This window comes from Ruditapes philippinarum, unplaced genomic scaffold (genome assembly GCF_026571515.1).
Source record: "Ruditapes philippinarum isolate M1 unplaced genomic scaffold, ASM2657151v2 ctg608_1_1_1_1, whole genome shotgun sequence".
NCBI lineage: Eukaryota > Metazoa > Mollusca > Bivalvia > Venerida > Veneridae > Ruditapes > Ruditapes philippinarum.
In genome coordinates this window covers 694145-712976 of record NW_026859254.1, presented here as the reverse complement: position 1 = coordinate 712976, position 18832 = coordinate 694145, and the positions used below count along the sequence as shown (strand labels likewise).

General features: G+C 34.0%; 1 protein-coding gene across 1 annotated transcript; it reads left to right on the top strand.

The window, feature by feature from the left end:
• Nucleotides 1–4475: 4475 nt before the first annotated feature.
• Nucleotides 4476–12090, top strand: LOC132755843 (uncharacterized). The gene is made up of 4 exons (XM_060746773.1): nt 4476–4491; nt 4915–5067; nt 7013–7927; nt 10241–12090. The coding sequence occupies exons 1-4, from the start codon at nt 4476–4478 to the stop codon at nt 10696–10698; spliced, it is 1542 nt and encodes a 513-aa protein (XP_060602756.1). The 3' UTR covers nt 10699–12090.
• Nucleotides 12091–18832: the final 6742 nt, after the last annotated feature.

Sequence of the window (18832 nt, the reverse complement as noted above, 5' to 3'; positions counted from 1 at the left end):
TGATACAAAATTTTAAATTAAATGCACTGATGCTTTACAATATATTTATTTATGTATAAATGTGCTTATCTTCTATCACTAAGTACCTACATATACTCCTTAAGTCTTACTTAACACCAAACTTCAATTAAATTGCAATTCTCAATACCTGTCAAAAAACAAGAACCATGTTCTTTTACAGTCAAGGTCAACTGAACATGTCTATGTCATTTCGATGTGTTATCCAATCAAAAGAGTCAACATAGACACACCTTCAAAATCGACCAATGGAAATTCAGCAGGTGCTCTTAATTTGCATATGCCAGTTAAGGGGATTTCCCAATATAGAAAATAATGTGTAGTAAACAATATAAGGTCACCGATTACACAAAAAGAAAAACGAGGACTGTTTACATAGACAACGGATGCCAACTGCTGAAAATGATATGTATCACCTGATAATTGTACAAAATTAAATAACTAAGGAGACATTAACGTTATGAACACAATTTAATAAAGGGAAAATTCTCAAACTGAAAGTAGGTCACCACTGATCAAATGTTTTGGGTCACACCTGAGCAATGAGGTAAACAAACAGAATTTTACACCAGACTTAAATTTTACATGTAATCAAGATAGTGGCTAATGTATAAATAGTATGAGATATAGTTGCTCAAGTTAAGGTAAAGACATTTAGTGAAGTATATGACCTAAACCAGGATTTGCAGGGATCTAGTATTAATTATTGCATGCATAGTGATTTCCTCTCAGTCAATTTACAATAGCACACTCAAAAGTTCAAATCTGCAGCTATGTAAACAAAATTTACTTAACTAAACAATTACATAAAAAGATAAATAGCCAAAAGGAAAAATATAAAAAAAATAAATTTGTTATTTAAGTAGATCTAGTCAAAAATAAATATAGGTGCATTAATACAACTTTTCACAAAATATTAGATACTCACAAATACATATGTAAAAAATAGGCTGCTTGACCACTCACTGTCTATAAAATACATTTCTCAAAACACAAAGTCCATATTCATTCCATTAGTCTGTTGTCTGAAGTTCCGTCGGTTCCATATGTAACATACCTCCTCCCCGTGCCAGACATTAAAGTGGTCCAGTGCTGTATTATCCGTTGGGCGCCATCTGTGACCAGGTGATAATATAAGATAGGAAATAGTGATTGTACCAATTACCAAATTATTAGAAATATAATCTGCTATCTTGATTACAATGTACAATGTCCAATATACATGTTTACACAAATGCTAAATTAATACAAATAAAGTATTGCTCATTTGTGACTCAAAAAGATGAATCAATAGTAATAAATAAGACCAACCAACTTCAACCCCCGTCGGTTGTCATCTGTGAACAGGTGGACTCCAGCCCATATATGAAGATAATATTGGCCAACCACACTGGCCCAAGCCAACAGTCGATTTAGGGTTCAATACAACAAAGTCCAATTGTTGATTATATATATACATATTCAAACCAAATTTTGGATCAGGTCCTCTATATATAATACACCTCTGTCACTCTCTGATTCTTACTGTGCTCTATTAACTTAACCTTTTAATTTCCAAAAACACCAAACTAGTTAAAATTAATAAAGTAAAGGTTAGCAAAGCTAGTACACTTTTAACTGCTCAGTAACAAGACTTGTGCAAGAGTGAGCACTATTTCTCATGACCACAACAATTGGTTCAAAAACAGCGGGAAATCAAATGCTTGACTAATCATTCAAATTTACAATGAAAGGGAGATTATAGACAACTCTGTGAAAATAAAATGCAAAAAAGTTAAAATAAATGAAAAGACCAAAACCACGAACTGGTTACAATTATATTTTTAGAGATTTATTTTAACCTCTTCTAAATTTGCTGTTAGATGATACCTTTTATCTAAGGGATAAATTTGAAAACAATCTGACTTAAGTTCAGATCTACTTATTTCTTCCATGTAGATTTGATTGCCACCACCGTATATGATTTGCACTCTTTATAATTTGGATAACCCGAGCAAGCTTTATTTAGCCATGCAATCAAACCGGTATTAACAGAAAGACATTAGAAGAAGTATCAAAAGACCGTTATCCGTGGAAGTTAAACAAATTGTTGATTTTTATTAGAAAAAAAAACATCAACTGGAAATAATGTATTTATTTATTAATAAATATAGACTTTATTTTTTATGGGCAAGACTGTTTTGGGAGTTTACCTGCCGGCTATAGCGACAACGCCATTGTTTGTTCTCGAAGTCATGAAAATTACCTACACATTATTGGTTTTCCAAGCTGCATCTCTTTCAATGAAAGCTCGCCAATGTTTGGTTGTTTGAAAGACCTCGAGAAGTTTTTAATTAGATTGAATTTAGATATTTATTTTATGACTTGTATATTTTAACAATCATTTATGCAATTTGTGCAATTTAACATCATTTAGAAATATCTTATTTTAATACAACAAAAAGACTTAAAATATTACAAAATTGCAATATTTGTGATAACTCACAAGATACTGAAAATATTTTGAGCACGGAGCACGTCATTTTAAGCTCGACTATATGAAGTATATTGAGAGCTGTCCAACTCACCAAGTGTCGGCGATTGCGTCTTTATTTCTGATTTTTTATGCTTCCATATGGCGTCATATTAAAATTACACCCTCCATCTGTCCGTCTGTCATGCATTGACGAATTTAAGATCAAGGTCGCAGTTAGAGATTGAAGATCCTTATCTGACTGACGTTTTACATATTTGGTAGGATGATAACTTGCATGGTTTTCTTCATTTAGATTGCGTAAGGGTTCAGATGTGTCATGGTTACAAGTGCTAATAATAGATTTTTGCCCATATAGACTTAATTGGTGAAAGATGTATTTTTTTCGTAGGAAGATATCTTGCATGGTCTTCTTACTTTGGATTGAGTTAGTCGTCAGTGGGTCAAGTTAGTCGTCGGTGGGTCTAGACCATTTTCTTATATAGTTGTTATTTCAAGACTGATATTTTTCAGATTTAGAATGAACATAACTTGAATGGTCCTGTGTCTGGAGTTGCAATGTGAAGGTCACTTGTGCTAACAACAGAAATTTTAATCTTTTTCATATACAGGTTTTGTACTTTTTTATCAATGCCTCATATTTCACTAGGTTTAAGATCAATGTCTTACATTTATATAATTTGATAAATGTTTTTATAAGTTAATTATTGTTCAACTTCATCACACAGCAATAACATGCCAACTTTTATTTTTCACAATAAAAACGTAATGCCTCTGACAAGTTATATAACTACGTTTATAATTTTTACAATTGTTTTGACCATTAATTGGTAAACGGGTCAACCTTTTTTTTGAAAATTTAATACTGACAAGTTCTGTACGGGGGCGTTTAACAAACATGTTCTTGTTTACTACAACTTCTTTATTTCAAAAGGTATTTCCTTCAAACTTCAAATATATGTTTTTGATCATCAATAACACAAGGTACATTACTTTAGCGCCAAAATTATCAGAATTATCTCTTTGAACTAAGAGCTGTAATGACAATATTAAGATTTATTCTAAAAATCTTTTTTTTTTAACTCTAACTTTTTCATTTTTATAGGAATAAACTCCAAACACCATAACATAATAATATGACAAGTGGGAGCATATAGCGTTGCACTTGTCCGTCCGTACGTCTGTTCTAACAAACCAGAGCTACATTATGGGGTTTGGTCTATTGTTTTCATAACAATAGATGTCTTTGATCTCATTCATTCCGTTTCTCTTGTGGGGTTATTTTCTGCATTGTGGGGTTAAAAAGAACAAAAGAAATAACAAAAGAAAACACCATAATGTAGCTCTGGTAAGAACGTCCGTCCGTCCGTACGTCCCGAAATCTTGTGAACGCAACTCCTCTTAAACCGGATGGCAGATTTTGCTTAAACTCCCAGGGATGAACAACCTTAATTTGTAGATGGCAGTAAAGAGAGGAATTTCCGCTGCGACCAAATTTAACAGAATTATGGCCCTTTGTTGATTTTTTTCAAAATATATTATGTAGAAATTTTGTGAACGCAACTCCTCTTAAGCCGGATGGCAGATTTTGCTTAAACTTCCAGGGATGAACAACCTTAATGCTTAGATGGTAGTAAAAGAAGGAATTTTTGCTGCGACCAAATTTAACAGAATTATGGCCCTTTGTTGATTTTTTCACTATATACCATATATATGTTGTCAGTGGGGGCATCCGTGTCCTTTGGACACAGTTCTAGTTTAAATCTAGGGTCCGTATTTCCAGAATTATCTCCCCCTTTAACTTTAAAGTTTCCTTACTTCTTCTTTACCTTTCTTATTTCTTCATGGATTTACTTCAAATTCTAAATGCATATATATGATCAACACCCAAGTTATAAGTGATTGGATTTATAAGTATAACGAATGAGTTTCAATTTGATCTTGGAATTTGTTACAAAATTGTTTAAAAACTGTGCTTTTAAGAATGTTACATTTCGCCAGTGAGGTTTAAATGTTTGCTCTTGCCGTCAACATAGACAAACTAAGAGCTCAAAATGTCATCAATGTCTTCCACAATACAATGGCACAATTGAATGACCATGGCTGTTCAGAATGTTGCTGACATACTTCTTGTGGGGGTCTTAACGGTAGGGGACTTTTTGTATTTATTGCAAATCCTGAATAATTGCGTGTTCACTGTATCATTCGTCTGTCTGTGTTTTAACACATTAATTAACTGAAGAAGTAATGTAAGCTGGTCAAATTCTCCTTAAATTAAAATAATAGTATCATATGCACAACAATAGGCACTCAGATATTATAGACGAAATGAAGAGACAGTGGTGTTTTAAAGGATTTTTTTAAGAATTATGTAATAATGTTATTTGGAAATTGTAATGTATAATTTATCTTTTCATGGTCAGGAAAATATGTACGGGAGAGTGATGATGACGAATGGGAGAGTGATGATATCTGCGAAGTTGAAAAAAGAGATAAACTGAAGTTAGGCTCGAAACACACAACGAAGACGCGGCTAAAAGCTAGCAATAAACAAAAAGGACGTATGAAAAGAACAGGTATATTTATTTATTACAGTAAACACAAAACCTCCAAGTTATGGCCCTTTAATGATTTTTATCCGGACAACTCTTATGATTACCACTAATGCAATTTCAATGAAACTTTAATGATTTTTGTAAGAGTTATGGCCCTTTTATGAATTCTATTTTTAAAGTTTGTCTAGACTACTCCTTTTATACCACTGAAGCAATTTCATTGAAACTTTACAAGATTGATCGGTAACTCAAGTACTTGCGCATGTTATTTCGGGTTGAATGATTTTTTGCTGAGTTATGGCCTAATGATAAAGTCATCCAATCGTTACAGTCACTTTACCTTCCCCAGTTTATAATATAACCAAATATGAAAACTAGTTTAGATCTGCCAGCTGATATCACTTACAAAAGTGCAATCTTCGTTTGGAAAAACTGGATAACAAATGAAAATCTTATTTATTTTAGCTAATTTCCCTTTCTATTTATTACGATTTACAGTCAAATCGGCCCCAAGTCAGATCCGCCGCAAGTCGAATCGGCCCCAAAATAGTCAAATCGGCCCCAAATGAATAAACTATAATTTAAATTAAAAACTACTCTTTTAAAAAAATTGAATTTAGAAATAAAAATGTATTTTTTTTCTATGGCAAATAATTTACCCTGATAAGTTTCGTGAATTAGAAAGACACTTACCGGCATTACACTTCCTATGTTGCCATCTGTAACAAGCATCACAAGTGACTGCTGCAGTGCCTTCTGTCGTTTCCGCAAAACACTTCTACAGTCTATACAATTATCATTTTCAATAACCAACACTTTACAATTTATTAATTTTAAAAAGTTATTAAAAAGATAATAATCAATGCACAACCTACATACCTTCCTTAAATTCACTTCACACAAAAATGGTTGTTAAAATCGCCGAATTCAATGCATGGTATTAAATTAGAGACAATGACTGAATTGATTAAAGACATGTATTGTAATTAAATGTAGAAATCAATTAACAACCATAGCACACCTGCATAATTACATTAATAACAATTATCACTAGCATCAAAACTGTTTCAATTTTTATAATGAATTATTTTTAATTGGTACTTTTATGTTAAAGCGCAATTTTCAGTAAATAACCTTGCAATTTTCAGTTTAACCAAAATAGGACGTTTCACAAAAATAACTTTTGGGCCGATTTGACTTGTTTTGAGGCCCATTTGACTAGTTTTGGGCCGATTTGACTTTTTAAAATTGTTGTGTGGCCGATTTGACTCATTTTGTGGCCGATTTAACTAATTTTGGGGCCATTTCGACTTGGGGCCGATCTGACTTGGGGCCGATTTGACTAGTTTGCTATACTAATATCAAATATCCCATTACAATAAAAGGCTGAGAAATACGGAATTCACAGAAAATTATCCTTACTAAAAATGTCAGGGTTAAACGACCATAATACAGACTATTTTTGATCAAAATTTAAGCAGAACGATCATCTAGTTATTTTATTATGTGTTCAGATATGAGCATACCTAAGATATTACATATTTTCCTTTTGGTCCGTTCTAGCATTCCTACTCGAATTCATGTACTTATATTTATCAACGCTAGGATACGTTGTTTGTATTTAGATTTAAATGTTTGGTGTCTGAAAATGATATATACAGGCATCATAACATTTAAGAAATATTTGTTTAATTACATCATTTTGTCGTTAAGCGCACTCAAATTTCTCTCTTTGGGGACCATGCGTCGCGTTGCAAGGAATTGCACACCGTGCCACATTGACTGGTTCTTGACTACCGCCGTATGAAAACATCTGCGGGTTGTAAAATGTAAAGAAACCTCATACGATATACAATAAAGACAGAAACAAAACTATGTTGATCCATGTCATTTTGAGCCATTGTCCTAGGTTTAATGGAATTATAAAGGATATTAGTTAGAGTTAATTAAAATATATTTGTTTCAGGGACGAGGATAAAAGACGTCCCGACTTTGCTGAAAAAGCTTTATCTGGTGTATAATAAACTAGTAAGTTTATGTATCAATATTGCCTCCGTTTATGCGACCACTACGCCTTATAATGCAAAAGACCCTATATTGCTTTGCCTAACGACCAAAAAATGTCGTCATATTCCACCAAAGTTTATGGGTTTCTCCACGATAGAGAAACCGTTTTATCCAACATCGACAGAATCAGAAAGCTACATTAATGAAACGTATAAATATGATGCAAAAAGTTTTAAAAAGATAGACGAAACAATCGCTTTTCATGCGGAATCATTGATGATAAAACACAAAAACTTAGAAGCTATCAAACTGGGTTTAGTTCGATCGTCCAAAGATAATGTTGTTCAAGAGCCTGGTATTGTTCTTGTCTGCCGTTGCAAATCTTATATTCCAATAGATGAGCCTTACTTTCCGAGTAAACTACAACATCCGTCATCTAAAACATTCTACCATACTGATGTAAGGGAAGGTTATTTCAAGTTGTCTTCTTCCTTAACTAGAAGGCCTTGTGAATGGAATAAAGAACTTGCAATGGGTTGCAGCATTGGACCAGAAAATGATGGAATCAGTGCTTCTCTTGGACCTTTTGTCAACATAAAGGAAACAAATGAGCTATGCTTTCTTACAGTTCGGCATCTATTTCAACCGCTAGATTTACCTGATAGGCGACTTTTAGGATTAAATGTAGTACAGCCAGCGGATAGTGACTTTGGTTGGAGTGCCCAAGGGCAATGGAATAATCGTCGATGTGGAACCGTAAAAGTTGCGGAATTAAGTAACAATATAGATGCCGCACTTGTTGAAATATATCCGCCTCGTGCTCCGAGTAGAGGGTATTTTGTTGGTATACAACCGGGCGATTTAGATGACACAGGTAATACTATTTTTAACAATATGGGTATGCAATATTTTTTACTCCATAACTGATTAAAAATACCGACAATGTGTTTGTTTATTGAATTTAATTTACACCGACAGTGTTAAGGTCATCCGGTGAAATTCCAGCTTTATTGGTTGAGGAAGAATTCAAATGCTACGTTGTGTACTAATTATGTCCTAAACAGGACTGTCGACCTCCCGTGAGCTAGCTGGGTGACTTCACCACGTGAAAGAATCCAAAGTCATTGACAGGATTCGAACCTAAAGCGATGAGAGGCATGTGATTTGAATTTGGCAACTTAATAAACAACAATATTAGAAACTGCATGCTGCAAAGTAATAAGAATGTGTATCCAGTACTCGAAATAAATGAATTCAGAGAATGTTACATAACATATCTTACTTGATCTTTTAGTATTTGCTCTCGCGGGATATGCCATTTTCAAGATATGCAAATATGTTTTCACAAATTTTAAAAAGTATTCTTGTTTGTAACTTTACAGTATATAATGGATTAACACCTTACATTTTGCCCGCAAAAGATGGGACAAAGATATATATTCTCCGTCCATCTTAGCGTACCACAATCTTGCAATATTTATTCCAACTCTTTAGATGATCATATCTGATTAAGGAGATGTGCACTGAACAAGAATTATAACTCTACACTTCATGTTTTCAGTTTTTGCCTTTGGTATTTTTCATAAAAAAGAGAAATTTTCCGAAAAATAACTTGAAAAATATTTGAGATCTTAGCTTGAAACTTCAAAGATGGACATAGATAGCTCATTCTGGATAAGTGCATTATCATATTATAAAAAGGGCTATAACTTTTTACTTATAAATCTGTGTTATTGTTCATGTATTTTTGCTATTGTATGTCCCTTTCAAAGAAAAGGTGGTTTATTGTTTTGCAAATGTTTATCGGTCGGTCAGTCTGTCTGTCAGTCAGTAAGCTATAGAAGACTTTGACCCATGGACTTCAAACTTCCCGATCGCCCTCACAGAGAAGACTCCTATTTTTAAGGGATCTGATTTGTAAAGGTCATGGTCACTATTATCAAGAATGTAAGAAAACCACTCTGCTCAATACCCAGAGAACCATTTGGACGACAGCCTTCAATCGTCATATATGCTTTAAACATCTGTGGTTTTTTTTTTGGGGGGGGGGTGCTTCGCATTGCGTTTAGAGGTAATGACAATTGAATGCTTGGACACCTCCGCTCAATAGCAAAGAACACTTTTGCCAAACCCCAAAAAGGGCTAAAAAAGGTTTTTAAATTTGGAAGGAGGATTCAAACTTATCAAGTAAAAGACACCAATTGTTGTTGGTGCTGATGCATGGAAGTCAAGTTCACAATTACCCTGGCTTCGAAAACTATTTCCGATCAATTTCATAAATATGGATCAACAATCACTGTTTCTGAGTTTATGAATAAAATTAAAGCTTAATAAAATAGATATGAACTAGAAACATTGACAGCTTTACTGTCCAAATATGTGCTTTTTCTTGAGATAATTAAACTGATATAATAATTTGTGAAAAAAATCAACCACTTAATTCACAAATAAGACTATTTTATATTTTGAGAAAAATTCATTTGTTATAAGTTTACCATTATAACAGTTAATAACATTGAGACATTTATAAATTTACAAAGGAATACAAATATAATTATAATAATATAAGAAGTGACTACTAGTATGACTGTTGGAACTATTTTAAACATTATATACGTTTTCCATATTCATAAACTAATACAATAACATAATCAGATTCCCATTCTGTAAGACTCTGTCAAGAATAATGTTAATGTAATAACCATCCACTATACCTCAAAACGATTCTTAACAACATAGATGGATAGATCTTCTTAGATTAATGACAAGTCTACGCTTCATTTTTAACTCTACTTTTCTTAGAAACTACCAGAGTTATTCAATTAAAACTTGAAACACTTCTTGTCTATCAAAATATTTTTTTGTTATGGTAAAATCCTCAAAAAGACTATCAAAGTCAATCACATCAAACTTTGAATACTTGGTCTAGACCATAACTTAAAAATTTTTAAAGGTATAATTTTATACTACATGAGAGAATAGATCACCGGAATTGAAATTAATAAGATTGACAATTCTGAGCTTTATTATTTTGAGTTATTTCTTTTATTTCACAACATTTAAGAATTATCAGCTTCAAACATCATGAGTTCTTTGTAATGTGAGATATGGCAGTCCTTTCTTTATAACTGTTCTACAGTTCGGAGGGGTTTTTTTTGAAGTCTTAGAATTCTACTTTTACTTGAAGGTTTTGCTGCGAGTTGTTTTCCATCTTACGACGACGGTTGTGATAGAGACGCAAGACGATTTCGTGGACAAGACTACGCCCACGACAGAGTTATAAAATTTGGTAAACAAACTGGTTTAACTAAGGGTGCTATTCAGATACGAAACATGGCCGTGAGATTAAGAGATGAAACGGGGCATATACAATGTGGCAGTCGCATGCAGAGTCGTTTAATGATTCAACAGCTTCAGATAGACTCGTTTGCAAGGAAAATCTTTTTCGAGAAAGGGGACTCTGGATCTGCTGTGTTCTCAGTTGACAAAACTAACAAACTGTTTTGCATAGGGATGGCGATTGGAGTAATGTCAGATAAGACGTGCATTGTTACACCTATACAAAATATTTTGGAAAGACTTGGGCAAAAACTAAGACAAACCTTAGAATTGAAGGCGTTTCCGTCTGAAAACATGGAATTTTAAATACAAAATATGTTTCAAGGCCGGAGAATCTGCAAGTGCTAAGACATCTTTTACCATTTTAATTGGTTACGAATATGTATTGAACAAGAACAGATTTTAAGTGTTTGAGTGCAGATATACGTAAATATCGAAACAACCGTAAACTTATTTCTACTTGTATTCCAAAAATATTTCTGTGTTAATTTGTGTGTAAAATGTTTTCGCACTTTGTTCATTTGTTCAAGGAAACCTAATGAAATTGTTACTTAAATGTGGTACAGTATTGCCTGACATCGTTTGCGTATCGAACCGATAGGTGCTGACATGTCCACTCCTGGATATTGTGTTGATGTTCGACGTTGAAATATTTCAACGTTCAACACGCAGATCAAAAGTATTCCACAGGTGCTTGATGGGATTCAGATATGTTCAAACATTGTGCTGGCCAATCTTTATAATGAATGCACTATTACTCGATCTAAAGAAATTCAAAGTATATCGTGCGGTATGTCTTGTGATATTATCCTGTTAACACTGAGTGATTTTGACACTATTTTTGAAACGGTGGAATGACGTGTCTCACAAGTATCTCATCCCAATAAGATTGGGCATTCACATTCCTATCGATCACAACGGTGTATGATAACCATAACATAAAAATAACGCTCTTTCGTTGACATTGCCTAATCCAGCGGTGTGTTAATGTGTCAAATAAACACAATTTACACGATGATGTCGCGGTAATACTCTACCTATTTGAAAATATAGACCGACCTCGCGCAGGCGATTACGTGCAGGTTGGGGATATACTCGTTTGTTATGTGTACCCGGGGTTTGGTCGCAGTGGCGGTGAAAACTTTTGTGTATGTGTTATTATAATACATCGGCTTTGACCAGACGTAGTAACTCTTGGACGTCCGCTAAGTTGCAAATCGTCCGTTTGTCTTGTTGCTAGAAAACGCGGCCTAAGAACGGCTAACACTGCAAGTAAACATATTTGTCTCCATGCCAGTATTAAGCAGACCGAGGACACGTTTAAGTAGTATAATGCAATTCTATGTATATTTAAAGGACAGAAACTTGATAATGTCTTTATTTAGTGATAATAAAGTCTCTAAAATCAAACTTGAATATTTGATTTTAAGAAAATAGATTATATTGGTCCGTGCATTTGCCAGAAGTTTAAGTTTAACCTTTTTGTTTTGTTGTTGTGTGTAGTGAATATGAATGAGTTATAATGTGTTTAATGCACCTGTTCTATAAACTTATGCAGAAGCACGAGGACAACTTCACAGCTTGAGTTAAAAAGGCGAGGGTTTATTGTTTATGTAGTTTCATTTTTTTGTATAGTGTTTTAAATATTATTGCTTTTATCATGCTTTCCGCGTGCAAGTGCGACATTTTTTGTGGTTTTTTTTATCCCCCGCCGAAAAATTTCGGCGGAGGATATAGAAATAGTCTCCGTCCGTCCGACCGTCCGTCCGACCTTCCGTCCGTCCGTCCGTCCGTCCTTCCGTCCGACATTTTTGTCCGGAGCATATCTCTAAAAGTATTTGAGGTATCAACTTGAAACTTCATAGGTGGATAGACTCATTGAGGAGGAGTGCAGTGCACAAGAATGATAACTCTACCTTGCATGATTTTTGAATTATTGCCCTTTGTTATTTTTCAAAATTGATTTTTGTCCAGAGCAATAACTTCCAAAAGCTTATGAGATATTATCATGAAACTTCATAGGTGCAATATATCTCACTCAGGAGGTGTGCATGCACAGAATGATAACTCTACCTTCAACTTAATTTTTGATTATTCCCTTTGTTATTTTCATACCTAATTTTTCACCTGAGTGAGAGCATAAAACTCAAAAAGTGTTTGAGATATCAACATGAAATGTCCATAGGTGGATAAGATCTATTGAGAAGATATGTTGGTGCAAGAATGATAACTCTTCCCTATACCAAATTTTTTTTTTTTTGAGTTATTTTGGCCCCCCTTTGTTTTTTTTTTATTTTTTTTTTATTTTGGGGTTCCAAAAGGGGATGGGGGGGGGGCTTATCTTACAAAAAGTATTTGAGTATCAACTTGAAACTTCAAAGGTGGTCATGCGATCTCATTGAGGAGGAGTGGCAGTTGCTATAAGAATGATAACTCTACCCTGGCCATTCGTTTTTGAGTATTGCCCTTTGTTATTTCAAAATTAAATTTTTTGTCCAGAGCATAACTCAAAAAGCCTTTGAGATATCAAAATTGAAACTTCCAAGCTGCATTTGATCCCACTCACGGACGTGTTGCACTGCACAAGAATGATAACTCTACCTTTTATAATTGGTGAGTTATTGCCCTTTGCTTCCTTTTTCATACTTAATTTTGTCAATATTCAATTTTTTTCTCAAAAAAGTAATTTGAGTATCAACTTGAAACTTCATAGGTGAATAGATTACTTAGGAGGGATGCAGCACACAAGAATATAACCTACCCTGCATTATTTTCAGTAATTGTCCTTTGTTATTTCAGCCATCAGTATCACATATAGCGTTTCAAATCTGTAATCATTATAGCCATCAGTTTTCATTACCAAAAGACCTCTTAAAATGGAATTATTCCGCTCTACTACATATACATTCTTCCAATGAGCAAACACATTCGGCGGGGGATGGCCATGTTGACATGGCTCTTGTTACTGTAATGTTAATAAAAACTACGGAAGCCGCCATTTCATGATGCTATTTTTACATTTAACTCCCGGTGTCACGCATTAAGAAAAACATGCAAATATGGTGCGTGATCACGAGAATCTCTCTGATAATGCATGTTTCCTTCTTCGTAAATGTATACCTGCGTACGTAGTTTTTATGCAAGAAATATTTTTATTTGACACATAATCATCCGCCCCAACATATGTTAGACATGTTGAATTCTCATTAAAAAGTATGTTTAGAAATCAGAAGTTCTTTCTCAAAAGTTTCAATTGATCAAAGAGAGAACATACGCTCCTAATTCAACTGTAATAGTGAAATCCTATAATAGTAATTACCTGTGACTGTTAACGTCATTTGGCGGCGTCTTTCATGTGCAGCATCAACATTTTCTTAAGCGAGTAAACAAAACTCGGCCTGCGACATTCATATATGGTATTTAGTTTGAATTGCACTCTTGATTTGTCCTTCTTTGCGGCTTTTCTTTTCAAGAATGATAATTCCAAAGCGTGTGTGTGTTTGATGTTTCCAACTGTGTTATGACTATATTACTTTATGTGATAATGTCAAAGGTTCCAAATGTTCAAAACATCTCAATAATAGACGAGTATTCAGGTATTGTTGTGTTTATTGATTTTTATTTATTATACCCCCACTTCAAAGAAGAGGGGGTATATTACTTTGCATTTGTCGGTCCGTCGGTCAAAATGGTTTCCGAGTGATAACTAAAGAACGCTTAGGCCTAGGAAATTCAAACTTGGTATTGTGAGTAGTCATGACCAACAGATGACCCCTACTGATTTTTGGGTTAAGGGGTCAAAAGGTCAATCACATTGACCTTGTAGCGGTAAAAACGGTTTCCGACAATAACTAAAGAACGCTTAGCTCCCATAGGAAACTTCAAAAACTTGGGTATGGTGATTGGCATGCACCAGGCCAGATACCCCTATTGATTGGTGGGTCAAGGGTCAAAGGACAAAGGTTCAATTGACCCTTGTAGGTAAAAACGGTTTCCGCATCAAATAAATAAAGAACCCTTAGCCTAGGAAATTCAAACTTTGTATGGTGAGTAGTCATGGACCAGCAGATGACCCCTATTGGGTTTTTGGCGTGTTAAGGGCGTCAAAGGTTAAGGTCACATTTTGACCTTGTAGGTAAAAAAAACGGTTTCCGATCAATAACATAAAATACGCTGTAGGCTTTGAACTTTCACATTGGTTTTTGACTATTGGTCCCATGACCAGCAGATAGACCCCTATTTTTTATTTTGGGTCAAGGGGTCAAAGGTCAAGGGTCACATTGACCTTGTAGGTAAAAAAGGGTTTTCCTTAAACAACAAAAAGGAAGGGTAAGGAGGAACTTCAAATTTGGGTTTTTGATGATTGGTCAACCAGTAAGAACCCTTTGTTTTGGGGGTCGGGGGTCAATGTATTTGCCCTTGTATTTGGGGTTTTTGAAAAAATACCCCAAACAGCCGAGATGCCTTGGTTGAATTTTTAAAAAAAACTAAAAATGTTTTTTGGTAAAAACCATTTGAAGGTCTTAAAATGTAATAAAAAAAAATTTGGGCTGTCATTAAGGGGGGCCTACTGATTCAAAATTTTATCAAGATTTGTAATAACTTAATTTGCTCCAACACAAATTAGGGGGGTCACAAAATTTTTACCTTTGGAGTAGTATGACCAGTAGATACTAATCCCCTTTTTTAATTTTTGTTTGTTCACCGGGTAAAGAAGTCATTGCAAAAATAACCTGATCACATGACTAATTGGCTGCCGATAGGGGGCATACATGTTTTACAAACATATCTTGTTTTATTTTTTTTTGTCTTCTATTAATGTGTTTCCTATTATATCTTTGTATAAAATAAGAAAATAAAAGTTTTATCGGAACCAGACACTGTCATGTTTGTTTTTCATATACTTCTCATTTTTGTATAAACAAGAACGTTACCCTCTTGATTCTTTATTTTGATCGATTTCAGATAGACTTTGTTTCTTGAACAATTTATAATAAATCTAGTACTTTTGCAACCAGCTTTATCAAATAATATAGTTTGCCATGTTATACTGAGCAATAATTTCCTTTAGAATTTTATTAAATTTTGGTATGGATGATGGAGATACATTATAATAATTATGAATCTCACAATATGTTCAAAACACAATAACGCTATCAAAAGAAATTGATGTATACTTACTTAAGACATATCTGTTTACATTAAAAACGAAACCTATTTTTTCTTTCTCCCTACCGTAGTTCAATTAGAATTTTTAACTTTGCAGTGAGTCACATAACAAAGAGAAGTTTCATAAACCTTCATTCATATGCATGGTTGGGCTATTTATTTATAATTTGCCGAAAATTCTACTTTTAGCAGACATCAAAAAAAATTTCATTTGAAGACATAATTGTACGAGGTTAGATCAATATGTATACATTATGAAGTATGTTTTTATTAATTTAGCTCATGATTCTGTGTTTGCTATGCTTCAAAATCAAAATTATGTGTGCAGTCAATCAATCAAGAATTTTTATTAACGTTAAAATACATTACACGAGTAATTGCTGGTAAACGCTCAAATTGCTGACATACGGGTTTATATAAAAGCTCTATATCTGCTAAAAATGTTTATAATATATGTAGTATTTATGGCAACAATGAAATATCTTATGTAAATGTTTCGAGATAAATGTGTTGAATTGAAAAATGGGTACGAGTGAATTAAACACGCCTGTCTGGTTGAAAATGCTCAATAGTTACAGACAAAAACATTCATATCCTGACAATAATGCCAGACTTTACACCAAATATCCCATAGCATCAAAGCAACATCACGAGCCAAGTTTCATTACTCTGATAGTTGGTTTGGCATAATTATGCCTTTCTTTTACTTACAAAATATCCAAATATGTATCCAAAAATTGTACCCAAGTGGCTATCGCTGTAATGATAATCAATGAGTTGTGTCCATACTGGAACCCAGTTCTTGAGACATATATAGTACCAGGTTTTCTTGAAACCAGGTTATCAAATCAAAAAGACGGAGGCCCTTGCAGACATAATTTCCAATGTTTGCCGTTATAATGCTTTTTCGTGTAGGGGTTCTATTTTTCTCCTATTTAGTTTGAACATTGCCCCCTACTAACCTATGGATAAGAAGAAATTCCCGTGGTCTGTGTTAAACGGTCCATTCTAATGATAGTTTCGTGCCTTTATTGTTTTACAACAAGAGCATAATTAATTTTTATCCTATATAACATGTTAGGTTGGGGCTCCAAGAGGCTGATGTAAACTAATAAAATTGAATTTTGCATAATAACGGTGGGTTTATGTTAAGACCCCAACAATGGAGATGCCCTACATGCTAAACAGTTATATGATTTGGTTATTGTTAAGAGTTTTTTGGGACGAGAAAATTTTTTGTGAATAGGTTAGATTAATCAATATTTTTGATATGTAAAAAACTTAGTTACCGAATTAATTAGGTCTTATGTAACTTAACAGGTTGTTTGTACTCAGAGCAGGAGGGCCCGGAAATTCCCTTAACCACATTTACCTTATCAATTAATTCCATATAGAAGCCTCGTGGCATTGCCTACATGCAAATATCTAAGTTCCTCCCTGGGGCCTATGGTAAAATAACAGAAGGCTTCATGTTTTATGCCATATACGATGGTCCTAAGAGTCAAAGTGAACCCTCCAGGTCGGGGTCCAAATTTAAAGCGATCCAAAAGAGCAATGGTTTTTATACAGCAAAAAAGGTGATTTCCCTTAAAAGTGCATGGTCGCCAAGGGCAGGTTCCCAAGATTTTTAACAATTTCATGTGGGTGGGGCCAGAAATCACTCCCCATAAACGGACAGGTTTATGTTTAATTGAACAGTTGGTTTTTAAAGATGTATAGAACGAAAACCCTATGGCTTTTTTTCTTCTTCTATCAGAAATCTGGGATGTAAGTCAATAAACCAAACTCAAAAATATGAAAATGCCTTAAATATAAATTAAGCATAGGATCTCCAGCAAACATGTCAATAATGGTTCCGTATGGGTTATATTTGCACAAGCCCATATTAAACATATCTGGGGAGGGGAAAAACCCATGTGAGTTAGTCCATATTGGACCCAAATAGGATCTATGTGGTTTGACCCATCAACATATAGGCATTCCCATATTTTATACCTACACAGGTCCCAAATTTGTCCAATATGAGCAAACCCATAAAGGCTTATCTCGGAAAGAGCATATGGGTCCCATATATGCCAATATTAAAAAGAGACATACATAATAACATTTTTATTTAAATATTCCTCTGAATAAACATATGATAAAATAGCATTTAGTAAAACATTAAATGAAACAAGAAACAATTATACAATATAATCTAGCAATGATTTCATTTTTAATAGATATTCTATTAATGGAACGTAATAGCAGAAATGATTAAGCGAAATGATACTTAAATGAACTTTTGCCTGATAGTAATAGCATAATAGCTAAATAATTAGGACATTCATTCGCAAATGTAATGGATGTTAAAATATGATGAAAATTATCTATTTAGAGTAGAATACATAGTTATAGAATAGTTACGCCAATGTCAAGCATGTGTTATCAATCTGTTGCCTATAACAACATCAATTTTTGCACACCCCATTTAGATTTCCTTAATTCATTAGATAATTAAAACAGAATACAGGATCTCATATGTTTATTGTTTGGTGGTTCCACAATTGGTCTTAAAGGAAAGAAATGCATTGTTGCAGTCTTGTATTTCAAAAGGTGAAACGGACTTCTTTAAATGACTGCCACATCCATCCTCTGAAACATTTTCCCACATTGATGTAAGAGAAGGTTATTTTGCGTTATGTTCGTCATTCATTAAAAATACATCTGAATGGAATGGGCAACTTGCAATGTTTTGCAGCATTAGACCAGAAAACGATAGATTTAATGCTTCTCTCGGGCCGTTATAACTGTCAACATTAAAGAAACATACGAGCTATACAGTTTGGTATCTTTTTAAACCGGGAATTCATGTAGTACAATCGGCAAATGTGAATATAGTTTGAGTAAAGAAGGGTAGTGGAATCTTCGGCGATGTATTTCTGCAAAAGTTACCAAATTAAATAACAACATGGATATTCATCCGGAACGTGTTGCTTTCGCAGAAGCGGTGTTTAAACTAAAATTAGGCAAACGTGATGTCCCCTCGTCAAACGGTACATAAGTGTTTGCATAAATATTAATGATATGCAACGTGTGCGTGTAATAAGTATGAATAGTACATATGTGGACTATCGGGAGAAGTCTGGTAGAACGAGAGATCCACGGATTTGTAGAATATGAGAATGTTATGCTTGACCACTCAAGACTCTCGATTGGTATTTCGTAGAGCTGTTTTAGTTTTATTTAAACATATTTGTCCCTGACGTTAGCAAGTTAAATGTTGATTGTG

Coding starts and splice junctions, on each gene's coding strand:
- LOC132755843 (XM_060746773.1), top strand. Junction 5,068..7,012: donor AGGACGTATGAAAAGAACAG/GTATATTTATTT, acceptor TATTTGTTTCAG/GGACGAGGATAAAAGACGTC. Junction 7,928..10,240: donor GGGCGATTTAGATGACACAG/GTAATACTATTT, acceptor TTTTACTTGAAG/GTTTTGCTGCGAGTTGTTTT.